Here is a 16,337-nt window from a genome sequence, read left to right as displayed (position 1 = left end):
GGGGAAAACATAGGCGAACAGCCTTAACGATTTGGAGTTGAGAGTAACAAGCCTTAAGGGAAAACTAAGCTTCCACGTATATTCCGTTCTGATCAACGAACGCGTCGTCGTATAACAATCAGGTCAGTGAGAGGATACACGTCCATAAAAAAGAACGCTGGAAAAAGAACAGGCTCATGTCCACTCCATGAGTCCTGGAAACCTAACACTGGCGAGGGCTATGAACATTTGTTTATTGTATCGTCTCGTTTTATGTATATCTTATCATTATTAGACTAACCATGGTATCATTAAATAAAAGAGATGCTAAAACGTAATAATAATAATAAAAAAAAAAAAAAAAAAAAAAAAAAAAACCTTCTAGAATTCCGCTACTCTCTATGAAACAATTGTATTTTGGGTAGCTAAGCTCTGTCATTCAGTCTCCACAGTTGGAGGGTAGTCAGATAGGAGCATATAATATTATTGTGTGGGTGTAAGTAACATTAAAACGATTGCGGTTATTGTTGGGGTGGTTGCTGTTGTTGTTGCTGCTGCTGTTGTTGTTGTTGTTGTTGTTGTTGTTGTTGTTGTTGTTGTTGTTGTTGTTGTTGTTGTTGTTGTTGTTGTTGTTGTTGTTGTTGTTGTTGTTGTTGTTGTTGTTGTTGTTGTTGTTGTTGTTGTTGTTGTTGTTGTTGTTGTTGTTGTTGTTGCTGTTGTTGTTGTTGTTGCTGTTGTTGTTGTTGTTGCTGTTGTTGTTGTTGTTGCTGTTGTTGTTGTTGTTGCTGTTGTTGTTGTTGTTGCTGTTGTTGTTGTTGTGTTGGCTGGAGTGGCTGCGATAGTTGTGAATGCGGTTGCAGATTGGCATTGGCAGCTATTATATTTCCTGAATGGATCCTAACTGCATCTCTAAATAAATTCTGAGATGAGAGTATTTGAGGCGCCAAGTCTTGTGGGGAAGCAGGCAGGGACATAGATCCAAATAACCGTGCAGATCCTGCTCCTGTAAATAGCTGTTGTTGCTGCTGTTGTGTGAGCTGTGGGTGCTGCTGCTGCGCTTGTTGGAGCGAGTGTTGCTGCGAGGCATTAAGTTGGAGACTTTGTGGAATGAAAATGGATGGATACATTGGAGCGCCAGATTGGATGCCTTGGGGCCCAATTCCTGCTGCTGCGGCGGAGGCGCTAATTGCTAATTGGCCGTGTGCAAGCGATGGCCCCTGAGTTGGAAAAGATGGATGAGGTTGCGGTGATTGGGGATGTGTTTGTTGTGAAGGAAGAGTGATCGGCCCGAAACTGGAAAATGAAGAAGATGTAAATTGGAGTGGTGAAGCAGCAGTAGCTCCAATGCGACTCTGAAAGACGTGTCCTGGATACATGCCTTGTTGCTGATGCTGTTGTAGGCCACTAGTCATAATTGAAAGAGGATTTGGTGACATTTGCACCCCTGATGTACCAACGAAGCCACTAGTGCCCACGCTATTAACTTGCATTGGTGCAGCTCCTGCGGAGACCATCCATGCAGGTGTCTGTTGCGTCTGTTGTATTTGCTGCGCACGTTGCGCGGTCTGTAACGGCCGAGCAGATGTAATATCGGCTCCCTGGAAGGTACCGCTGAAAGACTGTGTGCCTGATGAGACGGATGACATGCTGGACGATCTTCGTGTATTATCAGTATCAGTTCCTTGATCACTTTCAGTTGGGAATGCGCTTGTTATCGTCGTGACCCCTAAGCCAATCAACCCACCAGCACTGACTCCAGCTTCTTTATTCTCTGTGCTGTTTCCAGGCAAATCCTGAATAAGCGATCTTTGTGGTCCTGGAGTAATATTTCCCGCGGGCCTTGGCTCAAATTTAAAAGATTGCCCCGGTTGCTGAACCCTCGGAGGTGCACCCATCACCATATTCCCTGTAATCCCTGGTGTGCCCGGCGTTTGAGGGCCCATCCGGAAAGTTGGACTTGGGAGCATTCCATAGAGATTTGCATCGATAATTGTATTGATTTGATCATAGGGGAGGGCCATGGGGTTACTGCGTAATGTTATATCAATAGGGGGGACACCTAATGGAAGAGCTGAGTTGTACGATTGAGAACGGGCGCGCGTAGATCCTGTGTGCCGCGAAACTCTCTATGTAAACATGGGATGATGGGCAGAGTTTGCATAAACAATATGAATTAATGTATTCTTCCTTTGGTTAGAGCCCGAGAGTATAAAAAACCACTTACTCTTGGATAGGTATAGCCTGGTTTAAGTTTGTATAAAGCGCCATCTTTTAATAGGCGGCCCTTCTTTGCAGCCTTGGAAATGGCTTGTCCACACGAAGCGCGAAATGTCTCCGGGACTGGAAAGTGCCTGCATTACATCAAATTAAAAAAAAAAAAAAAAAAAAAAAAAGTTAATGAACTCATAAGATTGGTCGCAGTGATATCATCTGGTGGCAAATGCACGCCTGTTCTTGTGGTAAACTTCCAACATGACAACATACTCCTGAACCCAATCAAGGATAGCCTTGGGTGCACTCCCCGCCTCTTGCTTCAGATCAGCAATAGCCATGAAAATCATCTCTTCATACGGTGGTAGATCCTGGGCTTTTACGGAATGATAAGCTCCGCTGATCCCAGGGCCAGGGCCAGGACCAGCTCCAGGTGTATGCCGTCCACTATGTTTGGGGGCGTTTGTCGTTGCGGGCTGGGCAACTGGGACATTTCCTGTTGTAATCTGTGGTACATTAGCAACTCCAGAGAACACAAATGGCCCTATGGACTTAGGTATTCCAGCACCAGGAGTACGATTGGCATCTGTAGATGCTACTGCCTGTATGCTAGATAAAGGAGAGTTTACTGTAGAACAAGAATGCATAGCGAATGAGTTTAAAAAAGGAAACATATTGCGCATTCTAAAAGAAGCTGGAGCTTCAAAATGTGAATTTAGATATCTCTTGAAGATTAATATTTACCAAAATAGTCTGACTGAATGCCTTGCATTCTCTGGTAAGAGGGGCTTGTGATCATGGTATGTCCTGGTTCTTGAGCGAGATCAAGGGGAATGAGGCTTTCTGAGAATGCTTTTGGGACAAATATCGATTGGTCTGCTTGCGGAACGGTTGGGGACGATAGACGCGAAGGATAAAGTTTGATCGCGGGTGATGTGGCCTCGATCCTGCCGATGAGCTTGACCAAATTAGATTTCGACAGGGAGCGCAGGTAGGTGTCCTTGATATCCTGTGGTACCTGTTGGCCTGTTAAGGACATATCCTCTGTAAGAGCAGAGAGGCCCTGTGAACTCGTCGTGCTTAGTGGGAGACTGCATGCATAGCAAGTCCACTCGAGATCTGTATCTACATATTTATTTTCAATGGGTGGCGAATAACATGCTTGATGAAATCCTCGGTCGCAGTTATCGCAAAGGACGATCTTATTTTGAGGGCTCTCATATGTTTGACAACACATTATGCATCCTCCGTCCTCTCGTGGCGGCGGAAGATGCTGGTAAACTATATTGGTGTATGGAATAAAACACATGAGATCTTGATGAGAAAAAAGAAAAAAAAAAAAAAAAAAAAAAAAAGAAGAGTTTAAATCGTTTACTCACCTCGTGGGTCTGTCGGAAATGAAGTCTGATTGGTGTTCAGAGTTACAAAAGTACCTTTCTGCAAATTGAGGATAAGGATCCGTCAAATGATCGTCAGTAAATGATGTTTCTCCATTAGGTCTATCATTTTTAGTCAGTTAAGCCAGCTGTTGAGACTTTCTACTTACCCAATGATCCTGTAGCTGCCTTTTCTGTGCAGGCTGCTCATACTCATCCCCCTCTGGATCTTTTGTTACTCCATATTCGTGCTCTATATGTAAATTGTAGATCATTTCTATTGAGTTGATTTGTCTCCTTGGATTGTTTCTAAAAGACCAATACTTATTCAAACCATACCTGCTTTCTTACTCTCTGACTTCGTTCGTAGTCTTTTTATCATGATAGTGGATTTTTGGATGGACTCATCCATCTCAAACTCGTCTTCATCATCCTAAGGTGATATTTTTTATAAGCAGTAACCCCATTGATTGTCAATAAAAAAAAAAAAATACAAAATAAGATAAAAAAAAAAAAGAAAAAAGAAAAAAGCATGTACAGATTAAGGTGCCTTCTTTGTACTTACAGTCGTTCCTGAAGCCTTCTTACTAGGTGACAGCTTCCTGGATCTGGATTTATTGCTGCCACTCAATGCCATGCTTGAAGTATTGGTGGCAGTCGAAAAAGGGGTAAGAGACTGCATTGGTTCATCTTTTGAGAAAGAATCTTGATTGGCCATTATTGAGTTTTCAGTTGATATTGCTTCTGTTCTATTGAGGTCATGTTCCATCTTGATTTGAGCATTAATGCTCGTTGTGTGATGATGTTGATGCTGGTGATACTGCTGTTGTTGTTGCTGTTGATAAAACTGCTGTTGCTGTTGCCCATTTGTCGAAATAGACTCCGAGCTGATCATAGGCGGCGGCGCGTGATCTGGACTGGGGCTGTCAATGCTCTGCATAGTTTCTGTCCTGTCTATCAACTTTATATCTGAGTCCAACGATAACACTGGTACTGTTTGGAGGCTGGGCATCTCTCCGAGACCCAACTGCAGCGCTGTAGTTTGTTGATGGTGATGCTGATGTGGCCGGCTTTTTATTCTCTTTGTACGATTGTAGGGAGATTCCGCCATTGAAAAATGGAACAATATAATGCTGGCCTATCCCTCGAATAGCTTAATCACTATTGCCAGTTCACGGAGCAGCAAACGTGTGTGCCGATTCCTCTCCTTGGTAAGAAAACAAAACCGGGCGATCGCCTCAAACTGCGTTTTCAATCGCTAATGTTAAAAAAATAGACTTGCAAAACACGATGGTCTCCTGTTTGATCTCCTAATTGGTAATAATAAGAATAAGAGCATGCGATGAGCGTTGGTGATTAATAACTATTGAAGCTATGCAAAGGTGCGGTCTCTGCTATCTAAGATCTTCAGCGTGATCAGATAGATGATTGATAATCTAAGTAGCGCGAATGCCTCATGATTGTATGTATAAAGCAAGGTATTGTAATGGGTAAGCAACGATCCAAAGTAGTGTGCGAGGCAATGGAGCGCGTCAATTATATAGGACCCCCAATATCTGACTTAAAAATAGCAAGGGCCAGTAGCCGAAGCTACACTACCCTCCAAAGAGTGTCTGTAATAGCTAGAGAAAATGATAATTCTTCACGATAGGGATTATAAGTGATAAATAATATGAAAACTAACCAAGTTGTTGAAGGAAATAAAAATAAAAAATAAAAAAATAAAAAAAAGATTGGTAGCAAACCTACTGAAGTGCACTAGATCAGCACTGAGAGAACAAAGGAAGCAAAGAATGAGATGATGCTGAGAAGGTAGGGATACAAGCTAATCAAAACAGGGACAAGTGAAGAGAGAGATATAGGGAGAGAAAGAGGGGAACCCCTTGCATTCAGCATTCAATACCTCTCATTCAGATTCACATACACAAACACAGAGAAAGGCGTTGATGTGTGTATCCTTTGTCGGGTTGCACAATATTTTGTTTCCTCTGTTCTATTGGCCTCTTTCACAAGAGCGGATGCTGTCCGTCCCATTTTGATACATGAAGAAGGATTGCTTCTTGGAATGATAGATATATAGCCCATGTTACAGCGAATCTTCTTTGGTCATATCCCATTGGTTTTCTATCCATGTCTATTTCCTTTTTCCTCTTGACAGTATTCGTTTTGCAGGATGCTGATCATCCAGAAGCAGAGCAAAATAAAACAGGGTAGATGAAAGTAAGACATAGGCACCATGATATGAACTGTATGGCTGAAAGTTTAGATGTGAGGATAAGCGAGAGAGAAAGTACTTTTTCTACAGGACATAACATTCCGTCTGCTCCTCTCTCTTTTCTTCTAAATGTCCTTCCGCTCCATTTTCTCCTTAGAGGGTGTATGCATACAAGGTTGAATAGACATTTTTACTTTTGGGGTTTGCATTATTGATCTTGTAAACTTAAAAAAAAGAAAAAAAAACACCAGATAAAAGCAGTTACCCTAATAGATACCCTTTTGGGAGGGAGGAGAAGATGGAGAGGTTTATAAGCATTCGATCTGTCGACCATAGTTCACTTTTATGTGTTTGTGCACTGACATGTATGGATGAAGATATGTCTGTCTTTTTAGAATATGGGAAGAGCGAAAAGGAAAGGGATAGATTGTGTTCAATGATTCCTGTTCCCTGGTTGGAGTTGCCAAAAAATTAAAAATAAAGTATTTTATTGCCACTGTGAACTTGTGTGCACACGCTATAAGCTTCTCCCCCACACGACCAATAGGACAGCAGAAATGCGTTGGCCCACTCTTTACTGCATTTCATAACATTCAATATTAAAACATTTCAATATTATTCAGTGCGTACCCTCCTACAATGTTTGCCCTCTCTCTGTCTGCCTCTCTATCCCTTCACTTTTTTTTTTTTTTTTTTTTTTGACGATCTCATCGCGCATGGACCATGATCTTTTTTTTTTTTTTTTTTTTTTTTGAAGAAAGGACTACATGCGAAAGCATCTTTACAATCCTCATTTGTATACACATTGACTATTGACTGTGTATGCTGGTCCATGTGTTAGTCTGTTGGAAATAAATAATTTTTTTTCTTGAATCGCAATGAACTTTCGAATGTTGAACAGGCCATGGCTTGTGCTTCGGATCCAATCCATGGTTCATCCTTCCATTGCATTCACCCATTTCTACTCCTCTGCCTATTTCATCTCCACCATGCTAGCAGTTGAAGCACACGTTGTGTTCATGCTGCGTCTTGAGCCGCCAGAAAGGGCTAACCAAGACTGATTAGATGGATGAATGGATAAATGGGAAATATGTGGAGAGGGGTAGGGGCTAAGTTGGATTATATATTACTAATGATTCTCAATCCCTACCTGAAGATATAGTTTAATAATCGGGGAGTGTTATGTTTGAGTACAGTTGACTATCGTGAGTGGAGGGGGAAAGATGCACAGGAGGGAGTGGAGGAAGAAGTAAGATGTCCAAAGCCGACACAACAATTTCTGTGAAAAGACAGTAATAAATCAACGGTAGCAGAAAACAGAAAGTAAAAAAAAAAAAAAAAAAAAAAAAAAAAGGGTAAGAGAGCAAGAGTAGAGTGAATAGAGATAGAAGAGAAAGGGAGGCGAAAAAAGGAAAAAGGAAGAAGAGGAAGGAAAGACTAATGCAGATAAGATTGGGGTAGAAAGAGAGGAAAAAAAAAAAAGAAAAAAAAAAAAGAATGAGTGCGTCCCACATGAACATAATGTAACAGCATCCATTTATTTACTGTTGTTTATTGTTTTCATTTCTAAATTGCACATCCTTCTTTCGTACACTGTATGCTCTTTGTCCTCTTACCCTCACCGTAGTCTGCTCGTGTTGGCCTATTTGCCTTCCCTGTGAACGCATATGCGTTATGTGTGTCTGTGTGCTGACGAAAGTAATGCTATTACTGTATGTTTGTTTACTTTCCCTTTCCTTTTATCTCTTTCTCTCTCCCATTCAAGTAGAAATAAAAAGGAAATGCTTGCGATAAAATCATCGACAGCTGTGCCAGCTCCTTGCAAAACAACATTCTCCACCAACTTCTGGATCAACTTTAAATCCTTGTTGATGGCCCTCGCTCGATGTTCATGCATCTCCAAATCGGAATGCATAAGTACATGTACTCTAAATTGCGCTTCGTCAATCCTCTGGCTCTCGATCGCCCTCGATAGAGTACAATTTAAAAAAATAAAAAAAAGGCAAGGGTCCCGAAACTCTGAGGTTCTGGGGATGTGTGAGAGAAAGAGAGAAAAATGGAGAGAGCAAGAGAGGATGAGCAATCCTTTCAATCATATCGGGTGTTGCGCTCTTCACATCATCTTTATCAACGTCAACAAACAACCCCATTGATTCTCCTGCTTGTAAAATTTTTTATACCATAACGAGTTGAAGGGGGATCATGATGCGACGAAACGCACCCAGATTTAAATTAACTGAAGCGTTAGACTGGCCATGAGGTCTTTTTATTTTTTGTATTTCCAGCCATGGTACCCAAAAATACACATGCTACACATCATTCTGCACAGGCTTCTCATTTCGAGGCAGATCGTGGATTCCAAAGAGACAAGGTAAACACAGACATAGACCAAGACCAGGCCAAACCAGACCAAGACTAAGACCATGCTTAAAAGGGGAAGGGGACCGAGAATCTGTTAATTCATTTTAATTTTTTAGTTTAATAAATCTATTTTAAACCATTTTAGTAAAAAAAAAAATTATACATTGTGGTTTTTGAACAAAAAAGAGTGCAGGTGTAGGATGTGGGATGTGGATGTAAAATGAATGTGGGAATGAAGAGGATGTACTTAATAGGAAGAACTGTGAAGTAGAGTAACCGGTGAGAGAGTGACCTTGTCATTACTTCTCTATCCGGCGCACGAACCCTGCGCACGCGCTCAACGCGTACAAGGCGTTGCATGAAATGAAGTGAACCGCATAATAAATAAGAGTTGGGCCACCTTTGTGTCCCCTTCTTGTCCAGCCAATCGAAATGAATGGATGTAAAATCAAATAAATCACAGAACGAGTAGGAGTGACGGGAAGAGAAGAAAGACAGAGAGAGCTTTTCCGTCATTCATTCTCTCTCTCTCTCTCGGAATCCTTTCAACCATACAACAAAAGCAGTAGTAATTAAAAAAAAAAAAAAAAATTATCAGAGTGGCCATTGAGCGTACATTCTGGATTAACAGTCCCAATCTTGTGGTATGAAGAGTCGTTGCAAGCGTGGGTACTTTACTAGAGCCCAGTCTCCAAGCGCTCTTACTTTTCTAACCACCAACGATCACCTCCGTGCTGTTGCTCTATCTTTTTTCTTTTTTTCTCTCTGTCCTCCCATCACAGACAACAAAACAGTGCAATCAGCGCCTCAGGATAAACAACCTCCAGTATTTATCAAACAGTAGAACATTCACAGATTTTATCCAAGTATTTTTGAACAAATGAATAAGGTGTTTATACAGAGAAATTGGTTAGTTTGATCTGATCAAGCAGAATTAGCTCCCGGAGCATCATCCTTGACAATGTCACAACAACAATAACAATACAAAACACTATAAAATAATAAATATGAATATACTAACATGTGCCCGGCACATTCACATGGCCTGTCTTTTTTAATTCGACAGAAAAAAGGAAAGCTTCGGGCCAAATGTTTTTATTTAAATATACTTCAAAATTAATAAATAAAATAAAATAAAACAAAATACATGTATTATTTGTAACGATGTTTGAGCGCATAAAGTTGTATACTGATCGACTCTTTACTCATGTTGTTGAGATACCCCATTGTTAATCAAGAAATATGTCATAGGGTGGACGTGCAGGTCAACAGTGTTGTGTATGGCATTTGATGAATGGTATAATAAACTGTGTAATGTGAAAAGCCTGTACAACCACTCAAACCAGACAAAAAAATAAACATGTGCGTTGCTGTGGGAGAGCTATTAGACTTCATGAGAATCAGATGTCCTCTCACCTCATTATCTTGTGTGACATTGCCCTCATCTTTTCTAGGGATCTGTACCAACCCCTAATGCCTGGATACCATCTGTGTCCTACAAGAATATGATGCTTGACGACGCGGTGCACATCCTGTTCCACGAAGTGCTGTTGGATCAATCACGATTATGATCTCAGTCTTCATTCATGAACACAAAATTACCATTATTTTTGTATCTTCTTCTTGAGTGAAGGTTTCTTGCATAATTTCGTTTTTTTAGCTTAGCTCAGAGCTCCTTCTGAAGCTGTTACTGATCATGCTTCTCTGCCCTCCCTTCCCGAATCCGGGAGAGCCTTCTAGGCTTGAATACATTTTTAATTGTTGGATCCGATTGACCACCTCATAATCATCTTGGGCCATAACCATCGATTATTCGCCCAGACTGTGTTGTAGCAATAATTTCTGTTGTTACCGTTGTTGCTTTTGTTTATGGGGTTCATTCGAAAAGCCGTTTGCGATCGCTCACAAGCCTTTATTGTGCTCCCATGTCATTGTCACTATCAATGTCGATCGGCACTTCGTTGTCAAAATTAAACTTTGATTTCTGGCTCGCTCGTTTTTACAGTGTTTGAGACAGGGCATTAGACCATCTTGCAATGTTTGGACGGAAGAAGAAACTGTGAATCATTGTAGATCTTGGTTCCACCATTGGTGCAGACGCAATTCCACCCAGGTGCGTCTTTGTCGCTTTTTATTTTTCACCGAATTGGGAGGAAAAAAAATAGCGTTTCATGTTATTTCCAATGCAAGAATAATAACAACAAACAAATAGCACTTATTCTTCCTATACATGAACAAGGTCATATTGTTTTTTTTTTTTTTTTTTTTTTTTTTTTTTGATTCACTCTTTTCAATACAATCTTTACTCAAAAACTGAATTGGCATGCGGTAAAAGGATTGTTAGTTTGGGTAGAGCACCCTACACGTGAGCATCCAGCTTTGAAGGACGCTTACCAGCAGAAGGAGTCTAAGCCATATTCAATTCTGCCAGTGGACAATGATGACGAGCGATGCTCCCTTGTTTCTTCTCTCTATCGTCGCCATTGCCAGCGCTGCTGCTCTTTGTCTGGATGAAGTTGAGAGAACAGTTTATGTGACGATAGAACTGAAGAGGATGAATAAGAGTCACACACAAATAAAGACGATTTTGTTATTTCTGGCTTCTTTACACTGATAACCCACATAGTTTTCGAGAATGTCTTCTGTAAATATCGAGAGAGAAACAGTCCGAGAATTATTTTGTGCAGATTGTTTGTTAGCTCGACCTGTCAGAGTCCTTTTCTTTCCTTTTTGGATAGATGCCAAGCAAAAAAAAAGTTCATGTTTGTACTTGATATTCAGTACATGTGCACTACACCCAAACAAGCAAGCAAAGCAGAAGTAAAAAAAAAAAAAAACGCGATCAATCACATCACTTTCCACCATCTAAAACTCATTCAATGTCCCTTAGGCTAACCACCACACCGCTATCCCTTTATCGTGGTCAATGGCTTAGTACTCGTCTGCAACAGACCCTAATCCAGACCCAAACCCAAACCCAAACCCAACCTTGGTTGTCCGTCGAAACCTCTGTTTTTTTCTTCTCTACTTCAGCCGTTTCTTCATCGCGTATTAGTAAGCCTCCTCGCACTCACAAGCAAGGATTGTGGCCACTGAAAAAGATTCGTAAAAAGGCCACAAAGGGCAATTTCAGAGACTCAATTTCAAGTACAGAGGCACCCTTCTCAGGAACATCAAGGGGATCTAAAACCTATTCTGAATCACAACAAACAATTATCCCTCTTGAGACTTTTAATGATCATGGAATAAAGTATGACGCTCGCAAGAGACCCAATTATCGACAAGACCCTCAACATAAGCAGCAACAGCAAAAAACATCAAGGCTGCAATATGAAGACTTTCTTCCTCCGCGCTATCAACGTCAACATCTTTTACACCGTCAACGATGGTTCTATTACTTGCACCACCTAAAATTACGTCAACAGCGTGAGAAAGATCATGGCTATACCCATGGGCAAAGGAGTCATAATGGAAGTCGCCATCACCATAATCGTTATAATTTCCACCCATGGTGGTCTCAACAGTATCAAAATTGGGATCCATGGGTTTGGCATATTTTAAAAGAAGCCAAGAGAGCCCCCGCAAAGGGGTTTACACTTGGAATCATAGCCACAGGGTCGTGTCTTTGGATATATGATTCAAATACTTTCTACATGCAACAGTGGGTTGACTTTCATAATGACCTGACTCAACTCAAAAATCACTTTATCAAAAATCCTGCAAAGCCCTCAGCACAGCCTGATGACTTGCTATTTAGTAATCCAGCAGCAGCAATACCCGTTGAACTAAAAATGTTGGGAGGATCATATGCTCTACTATTATCTCAAGGGCACTATGGAGCGTTCTTGAAACATCTCAAGATGTTAACACCAGAAGAAGTAGAGCTCCGCTTAGCACAGTATCAGAAATCACATCGTATCATCAGCCAGCAGAAGAAGGGTAGGAAAAATAAAAGTCAGAAGCGCTCAAGGCACCAACAGCAGCAGGGCTTGATTCAAGGATATTGTGTCAATCAGCTGTCATCTAACAGCCCTATTGAGGATGATCAGTCACAGCACATAGTCCGAGATGAGGATGGCGAAATTGAGCGCTTGTTTTTTGGTGTTTTCGATGGACACTCTGGTTGGTGTTGCAGCCAAAAGGTGGCTAGAGAGCTGGCCCCTTCGGTTGCCAAGGCGCTCGACCTTGTCAAGGATCCAGCCGATCCTAAAAGCGTGATCGAAGCTATTGAACAGGGATTTATAGAACTGGATCAGTCGATCGTTCAAAATACTGTCAAAAGAGTATTAGAACATCCTTCTCGCCAATTGGCATGCTCCTCACTCTTGCCAGCCATTTCAGGCTCGTGCGCGCTCTTAGCTTATGTCGATGTTCAAGAAAGGGATCTTTATGTTGCCTGTGTCGGTGATAGCAGGGCAGTGATGGGTGTTCGAGAACTTTTGCCAGATGGTACCAGGCATGTCTGGCGAGCCGTTTCACTTTCAGTCGATCAGACAGGTAGAAATCGAAAGGAAGTCAAAAGACTCCAAGCGGAGCATCCGGGTGAGGAAGACATTGTCGTGAAGCGAGGTCGAGTCTTGGGGGGTCTTGGTAAGCAATTTTTTCCAATTTTTTTTTTCTTTGCTTAATACAAATCAATTAGAATGAATTCCCTTTCTTGATCTTTGATATAGAACCGACAAGAGCCTTTGGTGATGCTCGCTACAAGTGGACCAAGGACATTCAAGAAAAGGTCTTTCATTTATTTCCTTCCTATCGTAAACCATATACACATCTGATCACTCCACCTTATGTCACTGCAAAGCCAGTGGTACGACATCACAAGATTCAGCCCAATGATCGGTTTATGATCATGGCGACAGATGGATTATGGGACAAGTTGACGTCAGATGAAGCTGTACAACTGGTTGGAGACTTATTGGACGGGAAGGTTGGTCATCATGAGATGATTTTGGATGGAGAGGGCATCCGGAAATATAAGAAGCAGCGTAAAAATGCTCAACTTCAACAGCAGGCAAGCAACGCGGTAGAGCCAACAGTCAATGGCGGAAAAGTAGCAGTACCTGAACAGGCTAAAGCTCCCCAGCAACAGCAAAAAGAAGAAATAGAAGAAGATGAGCAGGAGGAGGAGGAGGAAAAGGAGGAGGAATTGACACCTCTTGGTACGGCACGCAAAGGTCCAGTGAGCCAGAATCGAAAGTTTACGTACCGAGATCAAGCCAATGCCTCGACACACTTGATTAGAAACGCGCTTGGAGGAGCAGATGATGATAAGGTGGCAGCAACATTATCTATCCCATCTCCCATGAGTCGCGCCTACCGCGATGATATCACAGGTGCGTTTTTTATTATTATTTTTTATTTTTCTCTGTTTCAAAAATCCCGAGGAGAATAAACTAATTCTTTTTCCCTTTTAACATAATTAGTCACTGTGGTATTCTTTGAGGAACAGAATACTATCCTGGCGTTGTCTGACGCGAAAGACTCAGATGGGATGGTCGAGATCCATTAACATAAAAGGCGGTTTTCTTTCATTATAAATTATATAATAAACAAATTACAATATCATATGAGGAAAAATATGATCCACCAGGACAAGAGGGTCCCAACCGTATATCGTACAAATTTGTACAGTAACTTATTTTTTTCTCTGCTTTACTTATTTTTCTCAAAATTTCATTAAGCTATATACCCCTTGGTAAACTGAAAGAACACAAAAATCTCTGTAGGCTGGAGCATTCACTAATGAATACTCCTCCATTAATGACAATGAATATGGTCCTGTGCTGATGAGAGGGAAATGGAGGACAGCATCTTTGGTATTACTTTTTATCTTCCACGTCGCTGCAGAATACGAGGCGACGATATTGAAGAGTGAGAAGACATCGAGGACATCTTGATGCTTTAATTTTTTTTAAGGTTTCAGTGATCTTTATTTCTGTCTCAGTGCAAATGTACTAGCTACGGCGACACACTTTACGCGCTGTCCGACAGAACTCCCGGAATTTGATATCAGACTCAAGTTGCCGCAGAGTCTGATGGATCGCATCCTCGGACTTCTCATACCTAGAGAGAAGCCCAAGGTAGTAATTCCTACTTTCCTCGGAGACCTCCCTGTAATGGAGGATCCGACGGGCCCTCGACGTGTACCGGTAGAGGTCCGCAAGCTCCGACACCAGTACGGAATGGAGCTTGTCTTCCTCATCTGAGTCAACAGACTCTTCAAGCGACTCCGAGGATCGCTTGCGGGACAGGGGTGGGTTACCCCTATCCGACGAGGCAGCGGGAGGAAAGAAACGTTGACTTGCGGGCACCTGAGGACTCGGGGACAGCAAAATAAAGGTCTCATCAGCACCGACAGAGGAGATCTCATCAGGGATCTCAATCGCAGAGAGGTTGGATGAATCCGTATGCCACAGAGGCAAAGTCTCTTCACTCTTCACCTGCGATAGAGCAGGCGAGGAGTGTCTGGTGGCAGCACCAGAAGACGAGGAAGCAAAAGACCCAACAACAGGCAGGGAAGACTCCGCACCGGCACTGGTCGTGTCAGAGCTAACTGACTCAGGAGAAGGCTCCCTACACTTGACGGAGGCACCTCCGAAGCTAACACTACGACGAAGAGAGGCAGACATGGTTGTTGTTATAGTTGTGGTGGAGGTGGAGGAAGGTGCAGACAGGAAACTTGAAGCGAAAAGGCAAAGGTTGCAATGAGTTGAGGAATGAGGAATGGAGCAGAGATGGAGCTGCAATTTATGTGTTTTTCCGTCTCATGCTGCCATCGCCATTCCCAGGCTCGTCTCTGACTCATTCTTCCAGCTGATCAGATGGTGTGCTCATGCATCATTCTGATTGGTCCAGGCGCAGGCTTGGCAAACATTGCCTATAAAAAGATTTCAGGAAAATAAGGAACATGGAGATGGAGATGGAGATGGAGATGAGATGAGAAGAGACGAGGAGGAAATGAGGACATGGCGGAAATGATGGTGATGAGCGGAGGAAGATGTCATTTTCAAGTTGATCTTTTTTTCTTTCCTTTTTCCCTTTTCTCCCTTTTGGTGGCGTCTTGGTCTTCTCCCTTTTCCTTATTTGCTTCGCCTTTTTATATTTTTATTTTTTATTTTTTATTTTTTATTTTTATTTTTATTTTTATTTTTTATTATTTTATTATTTTTATTATTTTTATTATTTTATTTTCACCTCTCCCCCTTGTACACTATTCCCTATACCCTTTCTTTCATGGATCCACTCGGCGGTACTACATTAGGTTCGGTCGGTGGCCTTCCACAATATTTCCACGATAGTCATTTTTCAGCTCATGCCCATGGCGCTTTTTTTCGTAGTATAGAATATGAACTAGAGTAGAAAGTCACGTGGGAGAATACCGGCGTGAATCGTAGGAACGACCCGGCTCCAGAAATAAAAACCTCCATCGGAGGCTCGTTTAGCTTAGTCGGTAGAGCGTCGTGCTAATAACGCGAAGGTCGCAGGTTCGATCCCTGCAATGAGCATATTTGCCTTACTTTAATATTTTACTCTTTTTCGGTAGGATTATCTATTTGGCAGCCTACTTCTGGGGCTGCCAAATACATTACTTTTTTTTTTTTTTTTTTTTGATAACAGGGTCATAACATCAGTGGTAAAACAGGCAGCGTTCTGTGGATACATTGCCTTGCACAGCTAATGCCGCCGGAGGTACTAAGGACAGCGGCGTTGACATCTTCACAAAACAGCCTTCAATTTACACGGTTAGGGGATGATTTATTGAAGACGTCTAGGTAGCAGGTGAGACGCGTTTGCTCCGAGCGAAAACCTCTCATTGGCATTGAACTCCAAATGGCACCTCCAAAACTGTATGAGCAACCTACTTGAAAAAAAAAAAAAAAAAAAAAAAAAAAGTCATTAGTTTTCTAAATGAGACAAGACAATGTCACTACACATAACTATGACGTAGAAGACGGGAGCTTTATTAATTTGAAGTATGAGCGTTATAAACATATACGGTTCCTAGGAATGAAAAAAAAAAAAATAGTTAGAGGCCAAATAACGCTGGGTAGGCTGCCAAGTAAATAATGAATGTTATTTGGCAACTGGGGTGCCAAAGAGAGTCTTGAAAGTTGACTGTATTTGGCAATGGGCTGCCAAATAGATTAATCCTTTTCGGTATTGAGCCGTAAGGTTTGTCGAGCAAATTTGTT

At 41.8% G+C, this 16,337-nt stretch overlaps 2 protein-coding genes and 1 non-coding gene across 3 annotated transcripts; 2 read left to right on the top strand and 1 right to left on the bottom strand.

The window, feature by feature from the left end:
* Window positions 1–500: 500 nt before the first annotated feature.
* On the bottom strand, window positions 501–4,677 carry BCR41DRAFT_393617 (hypothetical protein; the record flags this gene model as incomplete). Its single annotated transcript, XM_022028575.1, has 8 exons — window positions 501–2,105; window positions 2,204–2,330; window positions 2,464–2,818; window positions 2,935–3,471; window positions 3,570–3,627; window positions 3,737–3,819; window positions 3,906–3,999; window positions 4,132–4,677. 8 exons carry the CDS (start codon window positions 4,675–4,677, stop codon window positions 501–503), a joined length of 3,405 nt encoding a protein of 1,134 aa, XP_021884194.1.
* A 6,281-nt stretch (window positions 4,678–10,958) lies between these two features.
* BCR41DRAFT_419945 (phosphatase 2C-like domain-containing protein) lies at window positions 10,959–13,716 on the top strand. The gene is made up of 3 exons (XM_022029831.1): window positions 10,959–12,732; window positions 12,816–13,478; window positions 13,569–13,716. Exons 1-3 carry the CDS (start codon window positions 11,022–11,024, stop codon window positions 13,652–13,654), a joined length of 2,460 nt encoding a protein of 819 aa, XP_021884193.1. The 5' UTR covers window positions 10,959–11,021; the 3' UTR covers window positions 13,655–13,716.
* Window positions 13,717–15,577: 1,861 nt separating this feature from the next.
* BCR41DRAFT_t41 lies at window positions 15,578–15,650 on the top strand. Its single transcript has one exon. It is a non-coding gene; the product is annotated as a tRNA-Ile (tRNA).
* The last annotated feature ends 687 nt before the right edge of the window (window positions 15,651–16,337 follow it).

Source organism: Lobosporangium transversale, assembly GCF_002105155.1.
Source record: "Lobosporangium transversale strain NRRL 3116 chromosome Unknown BCR41scaffold_7, whole genome shotgun sequence".
Lineage (NCBI taxonomy): Eukaryota > Fungi > Mortierellomycota > Mortierellomycetes > Mortierellales > Mortierellaceae > Lobosporangium > Lobosporangium transversale.
This window is presented reverse-complemented; position numbering and strand designations above follow the sequence as displayed.

Coding starts and splice junctions, on each gene's coding strand:
- BCR41DRAFT_419945 (XM_022029831.1), top strand. CDS start 11,022: ATGTCCCTTAGGCTAACCACCACACCGCTATCCCTTTATCGTGGTCAA. Junction 12,733..12,815: donor TCGAGTCTTGGGGGGTCTTG/GTAAGCAATTTT, acceptor TCTTTGATATAG/AACCGACAAGAGCCTTTGGT. Junction 13,479..13,568: donor CTACCGCGATGATATCACAG/GTGCGTTTTTTA, acceptor TAACATAATTAG/TCACTGTGGTATTCTTTGAG.